This window comes from Cibotium barometz, chromosome 17, assembly GCF_041138505.1.
Source record: "Cibotium barometz isolate CiBa-2024 chromosome 17, ASM4113850v1, whole genome shotgun sequence".
Lineage (NCBI taxonomy): Eukaryota > Viridiplantae > Streptophyta > Polypodiopsida > Cyatheales > Cibotiaceae > Cibotium > Cibotium barometz.
The window spans coordinates 53772168-53791946 of record NC_141062.1 but is presented as its reverse complement, the minus strand read 5'-3'; the positions used below and the strand labels follow the sequence as shown (position 1 = coordinate 53791946).

The following is a 19779-nucleotide window of genomic DNA, read 5'->3' as shown; positions in this document are numbered from 1 at the left end:
TTTCTTGAAATCAAGATTTCTAATGATTCATAATGTTTAAATGGTTTAATACTAATCTTTATACTTAATTACAGTATTTTTATTAGTAAATCTCTCTTTTTAAAAAAATAGTCATCTTTATGGTGGTTAGATCCTTGTTAGAAGGATGGTTCTTAATGATAAACTCATTATCTTAAACAAAAATCTAGGCTTGACAAGCTAGAGAAAAAGATTAGGTATTTTTATGATTTTAATCTAGTTAAAATGATGATTAATTTCTTTAAGCTTGTTTATGATTAAAAAAATCATATTAATTCATTTTAAGTTGAAAGAGGGTTATGCTAACATTTTTGGAAATGAGGAATGGATATTTAAGAATAATCAAGAGATTTAATCGTAATTATACTTATAATTATGATTATAAATATGTTATGTATACATAAATAAATTTTAGTTTAAAAGAGGAGTTCTTATCATATTTCAATTATGAATATTCATTTAAAGTTAGAAAATCGAACATTCCCAGAAGTTGTAGCGAAGCTATGGCAAAAATTTTCAGAAAAAAGATAAATCTTTTTTTATGCATAAATTTAATAAAGCAAAAAGAGGAATTCCCATCATATTCTAGGCATAGATATTTTATGCTAAAAGAATGATTTATTTCATATTTATGGAAAATACTTTTATAGTATCTATGTATAATTGTTCAAATAGAGAAAAGAGAAATTTTTGTTATATTTATTTTTACATGCATAAAAATTTAGATGCAAAAAGAGGAATTTCCATGATATTCTAGGTATAAACATTTTTAATATTAAAAGATGAATTTCCATGATATTCTAGGTATAAACATTTTTAATATTAAAAGATGAATTTAGATGCAAAAATGTAGTAAGTATATAATAAGGCTTAATTTCAAAGGTGCGTTCCCCTCTATTGGAATTCGGGTACGGACAGGGAGAAACAAATAATAATAATAATAATAATTTCTGCTTCCCACCTCAATTGCTACGTTCGCTGCCACCCACAAGGAAGAGAAACTATATATATATATATATATATATATATATATATATATAGAAGGATGGTTGTATTAAGCTTCTAAAAGCTTAATTTCTCAAGGTTTAATTCAGCGCAAGCCTGAATTAGCGCTACGCAAACTAATCCCCCCCCTTTCTTCCTTAATTCACAGCAACGCAGGTCGCCATAAGGCTATCTGGGTAGAGAAGATTTTTTTTTTGAAAACAAAATTTATTGAAGCTTTTGTAGGTAGATATTTATAATTTAGCCACGTATAACTAATATTCAAACGCTAAAATTTTCCCACACCGTCAATTATAGAATTCTTCTCCCAGCCACCACTACTTAAAATTCTGAGAATAGGAGAGTGCTACTCAAGCCTTGTGTAAGATTCCTCCCTCAAGATTTGGAGATGTAAAGGTGTAAGAACCTCCCCTTCAGTTTCTGTAATCATCTCCTATTTCTGAATACAAGAAATTATTGTTTTTCCTTGTTTTTGGCCTAGAGAGAGAAAATATTCTAGAGAGAGATAATACAAAATTGAGATATTTTTGGATACAAAGTTTCTCCTAATATCTAAGATGAATTCCCCTGAAACAGAAGTTCAAAAAGAATTTTTCAATGTGCATTATAAATTAATTGAATATGTGTATAAGAGACCTTAGCCTAAGGGTCCACATTTTCAGAAATTTTTGATTAAGGTCCAAATAAGGTTCCAAGGGCCAATCGGATTAATCCAAGTGTTGGGATGACAAAAATACAAAGAATAAAAGAAAATCCCCCAAAAATGAGTAAATGCTCACATAAGATCAAGAGTTGACCAAGTACTGGGTTTATTAGTTAAAAATTAAGGTTTATTAGTACAAAAGTCATATTTTGACACCTCAGTAAGGAGGGAAAGGGCTCATGAAGGAGACGTCTTTTTTCATCATTACCTTGCATTTTTAATTCAAAAAAATGAGATATTTTTTATCTCTCCTCTCTAGATCAAAAAGTGAGCTAAACTGGTCCAAAACTTATCCAAAATGGATCAAACTGAAGCTGGAAGCCTCTAGATCCCAGTTGGACTTGGTTAGTGGCCTCCCTCATCTATAAATAGACCCTCATTCCTTTGTATTTTCATCTTTAAGTAATTACATGTCAGTATTATCTTTATTTTAGTGTAATTCTATTATCCCTCTATTTTGCCTCTACTTTTGGAAGCTTTGGAGCTTTACAATACTCCATCCTCTCTTGGAGATTACCCTCCCCGACTTGGTGGCCAAAGCTTGCTTTGTGGGCTTCACTTCTTTCTTTAAAGAATCAAGCCAAAATCAAAGGTAAGCCTTAATCCAATGGTTTTTCTATCTTTCTTAATGGTTATCTCCTTCCCAACCCCTCTAATACTTGGGAAGCTTTCAATTAAATAGTTTTTTCTTGAAATCAAGCTTTCTAATGATTCATAATGTTTAAATGGTTTAATACTAATCTTTATACTTAATTACACTATTTTTATTAGTAAATCTCTCTTTTTTTAAAAATAATCATCTTTATGGTGGTTAGATCCTTGTTAGAAGGATGGTTCTTAATGATAAACTCATTATCTTAAACAAAAATCTAGGCTTGACAAGCTAGAGAAAAAGATTAGGTATTTTTATGATTTTAATCTAGTTAAAAATGATGATTAATTTCTTTAAGCTTGTTTATGATTAAAAAAATCATATTAATTCATTTTAAGTTGAAAGAGGGTTATGCTAACATTTTTGAAAATGAGGAATGGATATTTAAAAATAATCAAGAGATTTAATCATAATTAACTTATAATTATGATTATAATTATGTTATGTATACATAAATAAATTTTAGTTTAAAAGAGGAGTTCTTATCATATTTCAATTATGAATATTCATTTAAAGTTAGAAAATCGAACATTCCCAGAAGTTGCAGCGAAGCTATGGCAAAAATTTTCAGAAAAAAGATAAATCTTTTTTTATGCATAAATTTAATAAAGCAAAAAGAGGAATTCCCATCATATTCTAGGCATAGATATTTTATGCTAAAAGAATGATTTGTTTCATATTTATGGAAAATACTTTTATAGTATCTATGTATAATTGTTTAAATAGAGAAAAGAGAAATTTTTGTTATATTTATTTTTACATGCATAAAAATTTAGATGCAAAAAGAGGAATTTCCATGATATTCTAGGTATAAACATTTTTAATATTAAAAGATGAATTTCCATGATATTCTAGGTATAAATATTTTTAATATTAAAAGATGAATTTAGATGCAAAAATGTAGTAAGTATATAATAAGGCTTAATTTCAAAGGTGCGTTCCCCTCTATTGAAATTCGGCTAGTACGGGCAGGGAGAAACAAATAATAATAATAATAATAATTTCTGCTTCCCACCTCAATTGCTACGTTCGCTGCCACCCACAAGGAAGAGAAACTATATATATATATATATATATATATATATATATATATATATATAGAAGGCTAGTTGTATTAAGCTTATTAAAGCTTAATTTCTCAAGGTTTAATTCAGCGCAAGCCTGAATTAGCGCTACGCAAACTAATCCCCCCCCTCCTTTCTTCCTTAATTCACAGCAACGCAGGTCGCCACATAAGGCTATCTAGGTAGAGAAGATTTTTTTTTTGAAAACAAAATTTGTTGAAGCTTTTGTAGGCAGATATTTATAATTTAGCCACGTATAACTAATATTCAAAAGCTAAAATTTTTCCACACCGTCAATTATAGAATTCTTCTCCCAGTCACTACTTAAAATTCTGAGAATAGGAGAGTGCTACTCAAGCCTTGTGTAAGATTCCTCCCTCAAGATTTGGAGATGTAAAGGTGTAAGAACCTCCCCTTCAGTTTCTGTAATCATCTCCTATTTCTGAATACAAGAAATTATTGTTTTTCCTTGTTTTTGGCCTAGAGAGAGAAAATATTCTAGAGAGAGATAATACAAAATTGAGATATTTTTGGATACAAAGTTTCTCCTAATATCTAAGATGAATTCCCCTGAAACAGAAGTTCAAAAAGAATTTTTTAATGTGCATTATAAATTAATTGAATATGTGTATAAGAGACCTTAGCCTAAGGGTCCACATTTTCAGAAATTTTGATTAAGGTCCAAATAAGGTTCCAAGGGCCAATCGGATTAATCCAAGTGTTGGGATGACAAAAATATAAAGAATAAAAGACAATCCCCCAAAAATGAGTAAATGCTCACATAAGATCAAGAGTTGACCAAGTACTGGGTTTATTAGTTAAAAATTAAGGTTTATTAGTAAAAAAGTCATATTTTGACACCTCAGTAAGGAGGGAAAGGGCTCATGAAGGAGACGCCTTTTTTCATCATAACCTTGCATTTTTAATTCAAAAAAATGAGATATTTTTTATCTCTCCTCTCTAGATCAAAAAGTGAGCTAAACTGGTCCAAAACTTATCCAAAATGGATCAAACTGAAGCTGGAAGCCTCTAGATCCCAGTTGGACTTGGTTAGTGGCCTCCCTCATCTATAAATAGACCCTCATTCCTTTGTATTTTCATCTTTAAGTAATTACATGTCAGTATTATCTTCATTTTAGTGTAATTCTATTATCCCTCTATTTTGCCTCTACTTTTGGAAGCTTTGGAGCTTTACAATTCTCCATCCTCTCTTGGAGATTACCCTCCCCAACTTGGTGGCCAAAGCTTGCTTTGTGGGCTTCACTTCTTTCTTTAAAGAATCAAGTCAAAGGTAAGCCTTAATCCAATGGTTTTTCTATCTTTCTTAATGGTTATCTCCTTCCCAACCCCTCTAATACTTGGAAAGCTTTCAATTAAATAGTTTTTTCTTGAAATCAAGCTTTCTAATGATTCATAATGTTTAAATGGTTTAATACTAATCTTTATACTTAATTACAGTATTTTTATTAGTAAATCTCTCTTTTTAAAAAAATAATCATCTTTATGGTGGTTAGATCCTTGTTAGAAGGATGGTTCTTAATGATAAACTCCTTATCATATTTCATTTAAAGTTAGAAAATCGAACATTCCCAGAAGTTGCAGACAGCGAAGCTATGGCAAAAATTTTCAGAAAAAAGATAAATCTTTTTTTATGCATAAATTTAATAAAGCAAAAAGAGGAATTCCCATCATATTCTAGGCATAGATATTTTATGCTAAAAGAATGATTTGTTTCATATTTATGGGAAATACTTTTATAGTATCTATGTATAATTGTTTAAATAGAGAAAAGAGAAATTTTTGTTATATTTATTTTTACATGCATAAAAATTTAGATGCAAAAAGAGGAATTTCCATGATATTCTAGGTATAAATATTTTTAATATTAAAAGATGAATTTTTGGCATATTTTAAAATATGGGTATTTTTATTTATTTAAAAGTGAAATTTTGAGTATTATCATTTCTTAGAAAATATAGGGAAGCTATGGAAAATTTTATATCATTTGAGAATGAATTTATGCATAATAAATTTTATGCTAAAAGTGAAGTCTTGAGCATTATTCAATTGTCTAAAAATAAAGAAGGTTATGCATAAATTTTCTAGAATCATTCAATTTATGAGAATTATGGAAATGATTCATTTAGATGAATGGATGTGATATGATGTGAATGGATGTGAGTGGATATGATATGATGTGAGTGGATGTGATATGATGTGAATGAATGTGAATGGATGTAAGAATGATGTGAATGGATGTGAATGAATGTGAATGGATGTAGGAATGGATGAGAATGGATGTGAATGATGTGAATGGATGTGAATGGATGTAGGAATGATGCGAATGAATGTGAATGGATGTAGGAATGATGCGAATGAATGTGAATGGATGCGAATGGATGTGGAATGATGCGAATGGATGTGGAATGATGCGATGTGAATTGATGTAGAAGAATGTGGAATGATGAGAAATGACGCGGAATGATATGGAAAGATGGGAGTTTATTGGAAACTGTAATTGAGACAGATTTTTAAACATTGTTTTATGTCAAGAATGCTGGGGAAGCATTTTGACTATCTTGTCAAATAAGATCGTGAGAGGACCTAAGTGAAAAGGTTGCAACAGCTGACGGAGAGTCAATGAAGGACGTCTTGTGTGGCAAGATCGGTCGAGGTCTTGACTAGCCTCGGTTCGATTAAAATGGTGAGCTTCCGGTACGGTGGATGAGGGACCAAGGAAGCGGCCTATGAATGAAGGGTTAAGTGACCTGCAAAGGAACCTAGAGGGTGCTGACCATACGGTGTTTGGGCTCTGGGTCGCCCAGGATACCCACGCGTGACTGCGAGGAAGAAAAATGAGTTGGAGCTATTTTCTGAACACGGGCATGGATCTGGTTGATTGGCCTTGTTGTCTTCAATGGATGAGTTCATGGATCTTTTACATGGATCTTGTTGGTTGATCTTGCTGATCCCCAACTGAGAGTCCATATAGTTTTTATGTGATTAAACTCCTAGGTACTATGGGCTAGGAACTATTGAAAAGGCCCCTGAGTGACCAGGTGGTGAGCGTTCTAGTTGCATGATGCCATAGGTACGCTGAGGAAGGAATGACTGAAATTGGATCTTATTGGAAAGTGGAAAAGTTAAAAATTGGATCTGGAAATGGAATACTGAGGATTAGGAAGGAAACACTGTGGTTTTATTACAAATCTGTTTTGGAAATAGTTGAATCATAGAAAAGGCAATTTCATATTGGGTGTGTAAGTGGTCTGTCTATTTAATTTTTGCATGAGAGCCAGCTAGGGGGCTTGGGAACTCTTTTCCCTAGTACTCGGGACAAAATATAACCAAATTTTCATAATGGATCCTATCAATACAGTGGTTGGGCGGTTGGCTAACCCATGGGACTGGATGGGGTTAGGCTGGACTGATGGATTTCTATAATTAAAATTCAATTCTGTTCAAGTTACGATAGTTGAAGTAAATCATAGATAATCCTTGTTCTATGGAAAAGAATCATGGAAATCCATCCATTACTGACTAGTAAAAATACTCGGGCGTCCCCGTCAATAATAAATGAGCATGACTATCGTCCATCAAATATCATGGATCATAACACTATCATAATAGAAAAACACTCAATTGACATCACCAACAAAAGAAAAGACTCACACTAAGTAAACTTCATCATCAATCACCTCTCTATTGTCACCTCTACAACCCTTCACCTCTACAACCCTTCACCCCATAGCAACCAAGTTTATCACTGCAAACTGACAAAGGAAAATCTATCATCGTCGTGATCTTATCAACAACTCCTCTTGCCAACAGTCCTAGAATCTACAATAGCAAATAAGATTAAATGCATAATTGGATTTGGTAAAATTTAGGACACAACCTCTACCTTAGTTGCCCCTCCTTTCTTGAAGACCCTAACTTTGTCATCATCAATGCTACCACAACCCATAACTAAAGCCTCACCAACTCATATCAAAATAGGTACAAAAGCTTCAATTCAGGGTACTTCACTTATTCTCATCAATCTACCTTGAGTGTTGTGCACTTCCATCTATCTCTTCTTGTTTATTGCATCTATGTATGTGTTGCTACCTTGATCTCCACTCCAACAGTTTAGATATTGTGAGGATACATCAAAGTTAAATTAAATCTATTAGGGAGAAGCTTTCACAAATTTTTTTTGAGTATCTCTCATTAGATATATCATAATACTATACTGTGAGGCATGTACTCCGAGGCTATGTACTTATGCCATGTGCACTTTTTTCCTATCACTACATTTTTTCCCATAGCCATCTAGGTGTGAATAGACACCTTAGGGTTAGTTAGTATATAAGCAACCTCATCCACAATTTATAGTTTGTTGCTCCCTCATCCACAATTTGTAGTTTGTTGCTCATTTGCACTTTCATTTGTACATTCTCCTTTATAATTGTAGAGAGCTTCATCTCTCTCCTTTGTGCTTATCAATCTCTCACACATTCTATAGCTTTATCTTCTTGTCTTGTTTGAGCATCGTGTGTGTGTGAGCTAGCTCCATTTATGAGCTAATAGTGGTATCAGATATCCAAGCTTTCCATAGATAAAAGATGCCAAGCACTTTATATGTGAAAAAGGACAAGCAAGATTTGTTATCATTCTCTCTGTAGATGACAATGCTAGTGATAGGCACCAATGAAGACTTCATTATAGCTTTTAAGGCTCACCTTGTCTCAAATTTAAAGATGTTAGATCTCGGTCTTTTGTACCACTACTTGGGTATGCAGTTTATATAGCAAGATAATGGTATAGTCATTAAGCACTTGGTCTTTGTTGGTATTGCTACTTGGGTATGCAATTTATACAACAAGATGATGGTATAGTTATTAAAAACTCAAAGCACATCAAGGCACTGCTCAAGAGGTTGAATATGGAAATTTGCAAACCAATCTCTACCCCAATGGAACCTAGTGTAAAGCTTAGTCTGCAAAATGCCAGTGAACCATTCAACAAAACCACTCAAGCTATTCTACTTAAGGCACTGCTCAAAAGAGGTTCAATATGAAAAGTTGCAAACCAATCTCTACACCAATGAAACCTAGTGTAAGCTTAATTTGCAGGATACCAGTGAACTATTCAATATAACCACTTACAATCAAGTTGTTGGATGTCTAATCTATTTGTATAACTCATAGCCAAACATTCAGTATGATGTGTCAAAGCTTTCAAAGTTCATGCGTTACCTAGGCATTAGCATGCAGTTAGATGTATCTTCAGATACTTGCAAGAAGGCACTCAAGATCTTGGATTGTTCTATACCAAGGGGGGTGATTTACAACGGCAAGCCTTAAATGATTTCTATTGGGTAGGCAATTACGTTGCACCATAATCCATATCTAGAAATTGCTTCTTTTTTGGTACTTTATTCATACTTGGCTAAGCAAGTAGCGACCAACTGTGGCAACGTTGTCCTCTAAAGCTAAGTGCAGAGCATCATTCATTGTGGCAGTTGAATGTGTATGGTTGGGAAGATTGATGGAGGATCTTTGTGTCCCTTCACACATCCCTACTCCTATTCTCACTGATAGTCAGAGTGCAATGGAAGTTTTTAAGAATCATGTCTTTCATGCCATGACCAAGCACATTGAAGTGCATTACCACTATGCCAAAGAGAGACTCCATGCAGGAGAGATTAGTCTGATCTATTGCATTACCATTATGCCAAAGAGAGACTCCATGCAGGAGAGATTAGTATGATCTATTGCAGTACATATGACAATGTGGCATATCTTTTCACTAAAGCCTTATCATGTGAAAAGTTTGAGGCCTTTGGGTTGCTTCCCTTTCAAAGACTGATCTGTAATCCCTATAGACCTCACATTTTTACTACTGGGGGGTTTGTTAGATATATTATAGTAGTGTACTGTGAGGCCATGTACTTATGCCATGGACACTTTTGTCCCACTAGGTTTTTCTCCATGGCCATCTAAGATGAGCACCTTAGGATTAGCTAGTATATAAGCAACCTCATCCATAGTTTATTGCTGCTCATTTTTACTTTCTCCTTTGTACTTGTAGAGAGTTTTATCTCTCTCCTTTGAGCTTGCCAATCTCCTCACACTCTACACCTCTGTGTTCTTGTCTTTGAGTATTGTGTGTGTAAATCCAGCTCCATTTAATGAGATAACGTCTCTTTAGAATATGTATAAATCATAAATATAAAAGAGCATGCAGCATGGAGTAGATAACAAGATAGTATCTCTAGTTTCAAAAAGAAAATAATACCTAATATTTGAGGGAGAACTTTTTAGTATTAGAGGTGACTAAACCTTGCATCATGGAGTACAAGTGCTTAATTTGATGGTTGTTTGAAATCCCATTAAAAGTGGTGACTTAACTTGTCATTTGATGAACCCATTAAAAGTGGTATCTTAACTTATCATTTGTTGAACCCATTAAAAGTGGTATCTTAGCTTATCATTTGATGAATAGGCATACTAAACCTTGCATCATTGATTTTTGGTTATACAAGTGCTTAATTTGATGGTTGTCTATGAAAGCCCATCAAAAGTGGTTTCTTAACTTAATGAATAGGGCCCATTGAAAGTGCATCTTAACTCGTCATTTGATGAATAGGTGTAAAAAAACCCATGAAATGTGATGTTGTAACTTGTCATTTGATGAAAAGCCCATTAAATGTGGTGTCTCAAGTTGTCATTTGATGAAAAGCTCATTGAAAGTGGTGTCCTAACTTGTCATTTGATGAATAGGTGTATGTAAAAGAAACATGTGGATGATTGTATGGGGAGGATTCAAACGATTGAAGATAACTCAAAATGTAGCAGTTTCAAAGATTTATTTTGGTTTTGTCATGTTTTTAAGATCCTTCCTAATATATTCTAGGTTTTTGAAAGTATGAAAATTATCAATCCCAATAGAAAGAGTGTTCTTGCATAGAATCCTTAAAGAGTGTTCTTGCATGGAATCCTTTTTAAAAGGGAAGCATTAATGAATACTTTTTTTAATGTAATTCACAACCTAAATTTTATTCAAAGTAAAATAATGTATGCATTAATTTCTACGAAACATGTATTACCTTTTTGTTTTCAAAATTTAACTTTTGGTTATTCATTAAAAGCCATTAATTATTAATCGACAAACTATAATCTTGATCGAAGACACGTTAACTACCTTTCCATTTTACTAGTGGAAAAACCTTTTAAGAACTTGCAAGGCTTTCAATTGCACAATCTTTGTTCACAAAACCAATCAAAATAAAACCCACTAAGTTGGAAGGCGTGAGAATGTTGATTGTAACTTGTTGGCATGCAAAAGAGCAACACAAGTCCTAGAAAACTAAACACTTGGATTAATCAAGGTGATTTTCATACATATAACTTTTCAAATATTTTGGCGTATGTGGTGACTTTTATTTGTGGACAAATTTTTAAGGAGTGCGATTTTCTTGTATTACTCCATCACTTTTGTATTGGTGAAGAACCAAGCATAAGATTTTTTTTTAAACTCTCCTTTTGAATTTAGCTTTTCACTTCATTAATATGATTTGAAATCTAACATCATAGGGTAGTAGTAAACTCTAAAGTTGTGAGATTTTTTCTTATGATTTTGCATGTCTAAATACACACACACACACACACACACACACACACACACACACCACTATCTACTTGCAATTTGGGATTTAAGAAAATAGTTTAAGTGAAGCACCATATTTGATACATTTGTTCTAGGCCTCGGTATCTATTCTTGATCTTATCATTAATTCATGCATGCCCATCATTTCACTATGAGGGGTGAGTGAATATAAACAAATGTACACTTGTAATTTGTGATTTGTGAAAATAGTTTAACTAATGTGCCATATTGGATAGACATGTGCCTGTTTCCTTCATCATATCATTGTTTCATTCCAAGAAGAGAGCTAGTTTAAGAACAAGGTTTTGGAATTTAAATGATAATTATTTCTAAATCTGATGTGTTTATGAACCTTCTAAATTTAGATTCCTTGTGAAAAGGGGTGGATTCTTAGGCCCCTGAGTGTGCTACAAAAAAGTTAGTGCAAGGGCTCAACATTAGGAATCACTTTTTTTAAAAGATTAGTTTGCATCAATATTTTGGTATAATGGGCAATTTCATGTAAAAATTGTACAAAATTGCAAGTTTGTGAAAAAAAAGTATATTAGTGAGAGGTTTTATGAATGCACTTTGAATGCATATCATATTTTGATTAGGGGATTCTCCAAACCCTTCGTATAGGCATTCCAATGTCCTATTCTACATATTATGCCCTCTCCATGGCACTATCTACTACAAGCTTGTGTATATAGCCATGAGATATAACACCATCCATCATACATATTATGCCCTCTCCTTGTGCACTATCTACAAGCTTGCGCATACATCCATGAGATATAACCCCATCATCTTAATTACTCTCCAACTACATTGGAGATTGGAGGTGGCGTAGTGATGTGCTTGCATTTTATTAGTGGAGGTTTTGTGTCCATGGAAGCTCACTATTGTGAATGGAAGCTTAATGTCTTGAAGTAGTGTTTGTGTGCTTAGAGGTCCCCCCCATAGGCCATTGCCTCTTTTTTCACCTCTTCAAATGAGGTAATTTCCCAAGTACATCATGTTCTCACATGCTTAGAGAAACATCATGTTCTCACATGCTTAGAGATACATCCAATAATTTCTTTGGTGTCTAGACATACCATGTTTTTTTATTAAAGTGTGACATATATTCTATTGAAACTTTAAAGTGTAAGGCAATTTTGGAGGTTGCACATTGCCAACCTATGTTCTTTACCTATACTCTTGATGTTGCTAGCAACTACATCTATTGAAATGGGCCCCTTTTCCTCCTTTAGTCTCTCTCTCTCTCTCTCTCTCTCTCTCTCTCTCTCTCTCTCTCTCTCTCTCTCTCTCTCTCTCTCAGACACACACACACACACACAAAGGGTAGGGCCCAAAGTTCTTTACTTGTTACATATGGGGACAAAGAAAGGGCTTTTGGCCATAGTCCTCTCTTCAAAAGAAAACTGTTTTTCTCAAGTCTAATCAATACAATTTGCAACTTACAGCTTGGCAAAGCAATGTGTGGGGGAAACCATTTAACAAAAATCTTACATGAAAACTTACAGCTTGGCAAAGCAACTTGGCAAAGCAATGTGTGGGGCAAAGCAATGTGTGGGGGAAACCATTTAACAAAAATCTTACATGAAATCTTCTTACAATTGGTTGAAGAGGAAATGGTAACTATTTTTAAAAATTATGAATGAGCTTTTTTCTTCTTCTATCAACTTAATCTAGAATTTTTATACATTGACTCGGCTCTATGATTTTTTCCCAAACCTTGGCTATGACATCATTTGATGTGGGGAGGGCCTCTTCTACATTGGCACTAATGTGTCTTGCCTTGTGACAATGTTGATGGTTGGGATGTTCTCGTGTTCATAGACATGTGTATCTTAAAGGTCTAGTGCTTGGGGAAAAGGTAGCCTTCATTTGGTTGAAAATTCAAAATGGAGTGCTGGGATTGGGACTGTGGTTGGGTGGAAAGAGTGGACTAGTTAACATTGGAGTTTCACTTGTCTGCTAGGGAGAGAGACCTGATGGCCCAGGTGCTTGTGCAGATACAAAGTGGGTGGTGCTCCACTGCTTGCAGATGAGTCATGTTGGATTAAGCATTGGGCTTGGGGTTAAGCTGACAAATGGCAAAACTAGAGACCTGTACATTGAGTTGAGGAAAGGAGAGAGCAATGTTGATTATTGCAACAAGATTTGGAGAGTGAGCTGGAGTTTTAGCAGCTGGAAAAAGAGGTGGAAGTTGTTGTGGGAGAGTCGGATACCTAGCAAGTTTTATGTGTTTTTGTGGAGGGTATGTATGTGGGCTTTACCTATTAGATCTAAACTGTTACACAAAAACTTTACTAGTGGATGTTGTCCAGGTGTAAAACTGCATTGGAAGATAGCAAACATGCATTTTGGGATTGCCCAACCATCAGAGGTGCATGGGGCAAGATTGGAAAGTGGGTTTAGCAATGTTTAGGAATCCAAGGTTATTGGGGTGATTGGATCCTTGGGAAATGGGCTTTCAATGATGAACTGCAGAGATACTGTTTAATATCATCAGAGCCTGCTGCTTGTGGGAAATTAGGACCACTAGGAATCTTGTTGCCTTTCAGAATGTATCTTTTGTTGGTATTGATGCGACAGATGTAATGCATAAATGTGTATGTATGTGCTGGTCTGATTAATGTGAATAAGTTGAGGAAAGAGGGGTTGGATCAGTTAATGCTGAAACTACAGATGAGCATCTCTTAATTCATGCCTCTACCTAGAATCTTCAAGCATACTAGGGCAACCTAACCCATGGTGCATAATTTGTAGGTAAGCTTCACTGAGGGTTGGAAGATCAGGAGGTTTGGGCCCAAAACCAGAAGGTGGTACCTTAAAGAAAAACAGATTGACTACACCTATGTTGTTTTTATAGAGAATCCTATGGGGACCAGGCCTATAGTTAAAATCTGGTTAAAAAAAGGGGATATTTTGGAAAAGCAAAACCCAATAGGGTGTACCACTGAGGCTATGATGGAGGCTTGCATTATGCTGGGTTACCGAATATCTTGGGAGCAGTCTAGCTTTCTTTTGGAGGAGGAGAGATGGGCATTGCTGTGTAATCTTCTAAATGAAGGGAAGTGTGAGAAATAGGGGATTGGTTTGAGAAATAGGGGACTGGTTTGAGAAAGCTCTTGATGTAAATGGTTCGATGGTGTACTTAGGTTTCAGCTAATACATATACTTATTATTGAGATGGGGAGGGCCTCTTAGACTTCTACATTGGTGCTAATGTGTCTTGCCTTGTGAGAATGCTGATGGTTGGGATGTTCTCTTGTTCATAGGCATGGGTAGCTTAAAGGTGTAGTGCTTGGGGAAAAGGTAGCCTTCATTTGGTTGAAAATTCAAAATGGAGGCTTCAGAGACTCTCTTTAAGTTTAAGGGAAAAAAACTTTGTTTGCAAAATAGTGGCCCTATGCTTTTTTTGGGGGGGGGGGGGTGGGGGGGTGAATACTAATATAGGGGCCCTAAAAAACAAAAGTCAATTAACTAGATAAGATAGGATTTTAAATGCCCTTAGTTTGCTAAGATATTCACACAACGTTAGAAAGTAAATTAAGTAGATGAGACGGGGATTTTAAATGCCCTTAGTTTGCTAAGGTATTCACGGTGCACACAACCTTAGAAAGTAAGGAAGTTACTATTCTACCAACCGTTTCATCTTTCTCATTTTTCAATGTCTCATCTATGGACAACGTCAGGCGTTGGTTGACGATTAGATTAGAGGGGCTCAAAACCATATTAATCCATAGGATTTTTTGCACGATATATTTATTTTCTCATTGCTGCTGCAGTTGATTGGCAGCTAGGGGAGCTAATTGTTATTATATATTGGTATGTTATATTATAATTATTAAAAAAATAAATATATAAGGAAGCGTGTATGGTTCCCAGAAGCACGCTTAAACTTGTAGTTGCATGGGAGGACATGCGTAAGCTGCGTGACACGTGTGGCAGGGGCCATGAGGTACGCGAGTGAGAAGGGATGTGATCTGATTAGTAAACAGATGTGGGCCAGGTTTTTTTTTTTTGTTTTTTTTGTTTTTGCTTTGGGGTGTACGTGAGTAATAAAAAGTTGGGAAAATTGGGAATGTGAGAGGGCAGGACGACCTTTCGTGTGGGGCGGCGGGCTCTCTCTCTCTCTTCTCTCTTTCTCTCTCTTCTCCCGTGCGACTCAGCCTTCTTTTTCTCAGTGCAGCAGGAGCCGCAGCAGGCCTCTTTTGTCTGCCTCGAAACACAAAACAAACATTCCCGGGCCCCTCTCTATGCGCCTCCGCTTTTCCATTCTCTCTCCTCTCTCCATTTCCCCCTCCGCCTCTCCATTCCGCCGAGAGAGAGTCTTGTGTGTGTGTGTGTTTCCCCCTCGCCCCCCCCCCCCTTTGGAACTGCTAACCTTTGCTTTTTGGCCCCGCCCTTCCCCTCCCCTTTTAAAACTTTTCAGCAGCCTTCCTCTCGTGATACTCCCACATGCAACACCGTTCTCCTCATTTTGCTGCATAAGTCCACCACCGGACCTGTAGATCCGCCTTTAAGTTAGTGCCCCATCGCCTCCCCCCCTTTTTTGATTGGAATTTCTCTCAACCAGAAAGCCCAAGATCCCTCTTGTGCATAACAACAACAGCACCATGCAGTGTACACTTCAGGTGCTCCTGTAAAAACTCTGCCCCTCGCTCTCTCTCTCTCTCTCTCTCTCTCTCTCACACAGCTATGGCTATTGAGGCCCCTTTTTGCTACACAGAGTCCCAGAGAAGGGTTAGCAGCTCTCCCCTTCTTTCATTCATACCCTCGTCTTCCAGCTCAGAGGTGATCATGCGTCCCAACTCACCGGCTTCTGCTGCTGTTGCCTCGTCTTGTACTGTCTCTCCATCACCTTGTACAAACTCCCATGAGACTATCATCTCCATTGACAGAGCAGGCATGGCTAGGAGTGCTTCTTTTAGACCCTCAAGGGGAACGCTGGGGGCAACCCCCATTGATACTGCAACAACGACAACACTGACGACACTGACAACAACTTTAACTCCGGCAGCAATTCCTACAAGAAGCCCGCCTCCAACAACAGCAGCAGCAGCAGCAGCAGCAGCGATCAACAACAGCGGCAGTAGGTCGAGGCTGAGCCTGCTGAGCTCGGGTTTCTGGGTATCTGTGGAGCTTTTCTTTACGCTGAGCCAGATTCTTGCAGCAATTGTAGTACTCGCCGTCTCGCAAAACGAGAGACCAGAGACCCCGTTGCCTGTATGGGTGATAGGCTATGCTGTGGGCTGCAGTGCGACGCTGCCCCTTCTGTACTGGAGATACCACCATCACCCACCCATGGACAATATACTAGAGCAAGGACCCCCTTTACATCATCACCATATTCAGCAGAGTACCGCCTGGCCCCCTCCCACTTCAATGCCCCTCCCTTACCCTGCTGCTGCAGTCTCTCACTTTGAGCCCCATGATCCCATAAGTAGCAGAGCCTATCAAGGCATCAGCAGAGGGGCTAGTGTGAGGTACTTGCATGGAGGTTTTGCTTTAAAATGCCTTAAATTTCTTATTGGTTTTATTAAATAAATTTCTTATTGGTTTTATTAAAGAGCACATTCTAATAAATTTTATTTCCTTTTTCCTTTTCTTACAAGTTACACTGCGTTACTTTCGTAAAGCTTATGCTATGCGTTTCGTTATAATCCCCCTTTGGTTTATATGCCTTAAAACAAAGGCTTAAAGTTGCGCCTGACAAGGGATGCATTGAAATAACAAAATGCAGGGCTGAATTGTGCATGGAAAGGCTACGCATGACGCTCGATTGCTTCTTCGCGGTGTGGTTTGTGTTGGGCAATGTGTGGGTGTTTGGAAGGCCCTCCGCTGCCCAAGAAAGCCCCAAGCTCTACAGGTAAATATATATATTCCGATAAATCAATCAAATAGAAGAAAATGCATTCAAAAATTCATGTAATGTAATTAATCAGCGCTTTAAAAAAAAAACCCCCCCCCAACCACCCCCACCCCCCCCCCCCACCCCCACAAAAAAAAAAAAGCGCAGGCTGTGTGTGGCGTTTCTGGCGCTAAGCTGCGTGAGCTACGCAATGCCGTTTGTGCTGTGCGCCGCGGTTTGCTGCTGCCTGCCGTGCGTTATCTCGCTACTGGGCTTCCGGGAGGGGGCGCAGCTGGAAGGGAGGGGGGCCTCCGCGGACACCATCGCGGCCCTGCCCGTCTACAGGTTCAGGAGCAAGCGCAGCGACCACGAGAAAGGCATCTACAGCGACTCGGACAGCGAGAGCTCTAGCTCCAGCGAAGGGGGCGTCATGGGGGCTGGCACAGAACACGAGAGGGTCATAGCTGGCGACGATGCTGTAAGTGCCCCTCTCATTTCTAGAAAGTCTGTGTGTGTGTGTGTGTGAGAGAGAGAGAGAGAGAGAGAGAGAGGATCACATACCTTCACTCGAAGGCTCCAGATAGACCAGCAAGATACCACTCTACAAAAGCTTCCAGACACCATACAAGGGGCTTGGAGCTCAAAAATATGTGTATGTATGTATGTATGTATGTATATACGTATGAATGACCTTGACACATCTAAGCGCATTTTGGGAAGATTCTCCTTGAATTCAGCACGGGCAACGCATATTTGTATGTATGTATGTATGTATGACCTTCACACATCTAAGCGCAGTTTGGGAAGATTCTCCATGAATTCAGCACGGGCAACACATATTTGTATGCATGTATGTATGCATGACCTTCACACATCTAAGCGCATTTTGGGAAGATTCTCCATGAATTCAGCACAGGCACGGAAGTGGTTAGAGGAGACGGGCAAGGTTGAAACATGGAAATATGAGTGAGCTTACATTGTGCTTTCAAAAAAGTGCATAACAAAATGACATATGCAAACAAAACATGCAAAGTGCAGAACAAAACATGAGATGCAAACAAAGTTGAAACATGGAGTTATGTTTTTTTTAATATTTTTAACATAGTCTTTTTGAACTTGACAATAGATGGTGTTTGTGCATGCAGGCTTGCTGCATTTGCCTAGGGAGATATAGGGACAATGCACAATTGAGAGGGCTACCTTGTTCACACCATTTCCATGTTGAGTGCTTGGACCAATGGCTCAAAATCAATGCATCATGCCCTCTTTGTAAATTCTCTCTTCAAGGAGGCAAAAATGGAGATGGAGATGTAGATGCGTCTTCTACAGGGGGAAGAAGAGGTAGGAGGCTTTTTGAGGAGGTGTAGTTATATACATATAGGAGCTACCATAAGATGATGCCATCTAAAACAAAGCACAACAAGAAAAGGACAGAGATTTACAAAATCGTTCGACCAAAAGAAGTAGAACAGTTAGACCAACCACATAAAAGCCTATTGGATCACGAGAAATTACAACCAGCGAAGGGCATCACAACAACAAAGGCTTGCTCTCCTGTCTCCCACATTAAAGGTGCTTTCTTATTTCTCACCTTCTTCTTTGCATGCTTTTCTTTTTCTCTCATCTTCATCAAGCTCGTCATGCTCCATACTTCCTTGCAAGGCAATTTGATAGGAAGTATGTTTGCTATAACATGTTGAATATTTGTTTTGTGCTGTATCATAGAGTTTGAATAGTAAACTTTACACAATCAAGCCCATTACTATCTCATGGGAAAACAAAATTGCAAGCCCAAGGTCACTTGACTTTTTTCTTCTATTTACATATGATGACCAAGCTTTCCACATTGTTTGCATTTATATCGAATACGATACATACCTAAGGTTTGGGCGCATTATGTCGGTGTCTTTGGGATCTTTTAATGCAATCATGGCTTGTTACTTTCAAGGCTATGTATTGGCATTGGGAAATTTTTGTGTAGTATGTTGCTATTCAAAATGTGCAAATTTTTTGGATGTCTCTTTATCTCTGTGTAATATGTGCCTTCTTTCTGTTCATGCAATTCTAACAATGAATATGTAAAAAAAGAAGAAGAAGCATAGAGCAATGATATATTTGATGTTGAGGTTTAGTTTTTGGAGTGTGACTTTATCACTTGAATCTTTTAGACTACAAATAATGTGTTGGATGTTGTTATGTAAAATAATCAGCATTTACCCAAGTGGATCCAATAAAAGGTTATTCTGAAAGGCATTTAGGTACTTGTTATTTGAGTGAGAGAAATCATAATGTTCAATGAACATGACTACGATAATATTTTCACACGAGAAATCATAATGTTCAATGAACATGACTACGATAATATTTTCACACATCTATTCACTCTTCACCTTGTACTTGGCTCCATGTGAGGTTGCACCCTTGTGCATGAAAATGTCAGCCTACCACATAATGCACCTGTTCACAACTTTCTAACAAAGTCAAAATGGATCTTTTTATCTTTGGAGCCCTTCTAGTCACATGAAGAACCTTTTCATCAGAACTTCTTAACAAAACTTGTAGTTTCTTCAATTCTGTGTTTCAGACAAAATTGTGGCTCAAGATTGAGTAATATCATTGTAAGATGTTGCATAATGCTCACCTTTGAAGAAGGTATCGCTAAAAACCAAGCGTATTGGACATGGACGTGAAGGGTGGCCACCCATAAGATTTTAATTACTCTTGGAAGGTTGGTTTGGGTTCTATCCCCATCTTATCTTGCAAGGTCGGTTTGGGTACTCACTATACCGCCTGTAATCAATCACACACTATGGGCATGCACTGGAAATTCATTGCCACC

The 19779-nt window shown here is 36.9% G+C and overlaps 1 protein-coding gene across 1 annotated transcript; it reads left to right on the top strand.

Annotated features, from left to right (window-relative positions):
• The first annotated feature begins 15533 nt into the window (after positions 1–15533).
• LOC147630170 (E3 ubiquitin-protein ligase At1g12760-like) lies at positions 15534–18945 on the top strand. Its single transcript, XM_086811813.1, has 4 exons — positions 15534–16575; positions 16833–16958; positions 17109–17418; positions 18086–18945. Exons 1-4 carry the CDS (start codon positions 15788–15790, stop codon positions 18305–18307), a joined length of 1446 nt encoding a protein of 481 aa, XP_086667939.1. The 5' UTR covers positions 15534–15787; the 3' UTR covers positions 18308–18945.
• Positions 18946–19779: the final 834 nt, after the last annotated feature.

What these genes read in the sequence shown, in the direction of transcription:
- LOC147630170 (XM_086811813.1), top strand. Translation starts at nt 15,788, where the DNA reads ATGGCTATTGAGGCCCCTTTTTGCTACACAGAGTCCCAGAGAAGGGTT. An exon ending in GAAAGCCCCAAGCTCTACAG is followed by an intron (nt 16,959 to 17,108) that starts GTAAATATATAT and finishes AAAAAAGCGCAG; the next exon opens with GCTGTGTGTGGCGTTTCTGG. An exon ending in TCATAGCTGGCGACGATGCT is followed by an intron (nt 17,419 to 18,085) that starts GTAAGTGCCCCT and finishes TTGTGCATGCAG; the next exon opens with GCTTGCTGCATTTGCCTAGG.